The sequence below is a fragment of the Rhea americana genome, unplaced genomic scaffold (genome assembly GCF_003343005.1).
Source record: "Rhea americana isolate MKP2758 unplaced genomic scaffold, rheAme1 scaffold_439, whole genome shotgun sequence".
In the NCBI taxonomy this organism is placed as follows: Eukaryota; Metazoa; Chordata; class Aves; order Rheiformes; family Rheidae; genus Rhea; species Rhea americana.
The window spans coordinates 315,399-317,300 of record NW_028186578.1 but is presented as its reverse complement, the minus strand read 5'-3'; the positions used below and the strand labels follow the sequence as shown (position 1 = coordinate 317,300).

At 67.1% G+C, this 1,902-nt stretch overlaps 1 protein-coding gene across 1 annotated transcript in view; it reads right to left on the bottom strand.

Moving 5' to 3' along the window:
* Positions 1-1,395, bottom strand: part of LOC146589725 (fatty acid-binding protein, heart-like) — a 6,484-nt gene extending 5,089 nt beyond the window's left edge. The window contains exon 1 of the mRNA XM_085315743.1: positions 1,374-1,395. Coding sequence (XP_085171869.1) covers positions 1,374-1,395 — 22 coding nt within the window. The remainder of the gene's footprint in view (positions 1-1,373) is intronic.
* Positions 1,396-1,902: the final 507 nt, after the last annotated feature.

The following is a 1,902-nucleotide window of genomic DNA, read 5'->3' as shown; positions in this document are numbered from 1 at the left end:
GTGTGCAATGTGTGTGCGCAGGGACGTGCATGATCCTGGCCAGGCATAGCGTGCGTGTGCAGGTACACGCGTGATCCCGGCCGTGCGCAGCRTGTGTGTGCAGGGACACACGTGATCCTGGCCCTGCCTAGCGTGCGCGTGCGGATCCGCTCGTGATCCTGGCCGTGCGYAGCGTGCGTGTGCAGGAACACACTTGATCACAGCGGGGACGYGGTGTCGGGGAGGTGTGTGGTTGGGGTGACACACGCGGGTGCGAGAGCAGCTGGCGGGGGCCGTCAGCCGCCCGGCCGCCCGCCCCTAACCTTTCCTCTGCTTCGGGCTCTTGTTGCAGCCGGGCCCGTTCCCGACGTGCCGGCAGGAAAACAGCTGAGGCAGTGGGATGCGGTGGCCCCTGGCCCACTGGGCACCGGGATCCGGCACGGCTCCCGTGCCCGCACCCCGGGGCGCCCCCGGGGGGGGCTTGCGGGAGGAGCGGGCACCGCCGCCCCTTCGTTTGCACAGCGGCCCTAACGAAGGCAGGAAGGTGCAAGGCTGCAGTGCCCGCGCCTGGGACCCCCAGGGCCTTTCTCCTTGTGGRCATCTCCGTCAAGGTGAAGCACGTCCAGGAGACACCCAGGGACACCCTCTCCCGGGCCCCGAGGCGTCACTGCAGGCACCCAAAAATAGCCTGCGGCTCAAGTTCGGGCACCTCCGGGCTGCACGGCCGTGGCCCCGCCGGGGTGGCTGCGAGCGGCCGGCCGCCGTGAGCGCGGCCTGGGGACACTCCCCACCACCACCACCGCCTCTGCTTGCCACCGTGGCCACGTCCCCACCACCACGGCCTCGCCGGGGCAGCGGCGTCTCCTGGCGGGGAGCAGCCAGCCGGCTGCTCCGTGGGGTGGGAGAGAGGGCGGACAGCCACCCCCRGCCGTGGGACCCCAAGCACGGGGTCAGCACCCTTGGGTGCCTCCTTGGCTGATGGGACAGGGCGACCCTGCTGAGCTGCGCTGGAGGTGCTGGGACGCGGCAGGGACCTCGCACGGAGCAGAGTTTGCAGGAAAATACTCACAATTTATTACCCAAACATGTTGCCAGGGTGCCAGATTGCCCCCCCCCACACCCACTCCCCAAAATGCTTGGTGCTCTTTTAACGCCGCACGCTCAGACCCTCCAGGAGCCACGGGACGGGGATGGGGCACGGCCGGGAGGGGACGGATGGGGTGTGTAGGAGGGTGTCCCCGCTGCTGGCAGCACCGTGCCCCAGCACCAGYGTCCCCAGCTTCCGCGCTCACTGCCAGCCTCCCGCCGAGCCAGCAGGATGATGCGGGACACGGGCACCCACGCGTGCACGTGGCTGCCCACGCTCGTGAGCACCTGGGCATGGGGTTACTCACGCGCACAGGCACCCATGCGCATGGCAAGCACGGGCACCCAGGTACACAGGTGCCCGTGCACACTAACACCCGTGGACAGAGACACATGCCTTCATACATGGGTGCCCACGCAGGTGCCCATGCTCATGAACACCCATGGACTGGACACCTTCATACATGGGAGCTCGTGCACATAGGTGCCCACACATGTGAACGCCCATGCCCAGGGACACCCGTGTATGCAGATGCCATGCCTTTGAACACCCATGCACGTGGATACCCATGCACAAGGACACCCACACACATGAGCACCCACACCGACGAATGCCCATGCGCACCGACATCCATGCACGCAGGTGTCCGTGCAGAGGGATGCACGCACTCCTGACCACACACTAGCCCATACGCACGGACACACGGACACACGCGCGTGGATGCATACGCACACATTGCACAACGCTACAGCCCGGGCAGGGCTGGTTTCCACATTGAGGGATGGGCAAACCAGTATCCTCAGCCAAGGGTTCGGGAGGGCCGGGGCCAGCTTCGG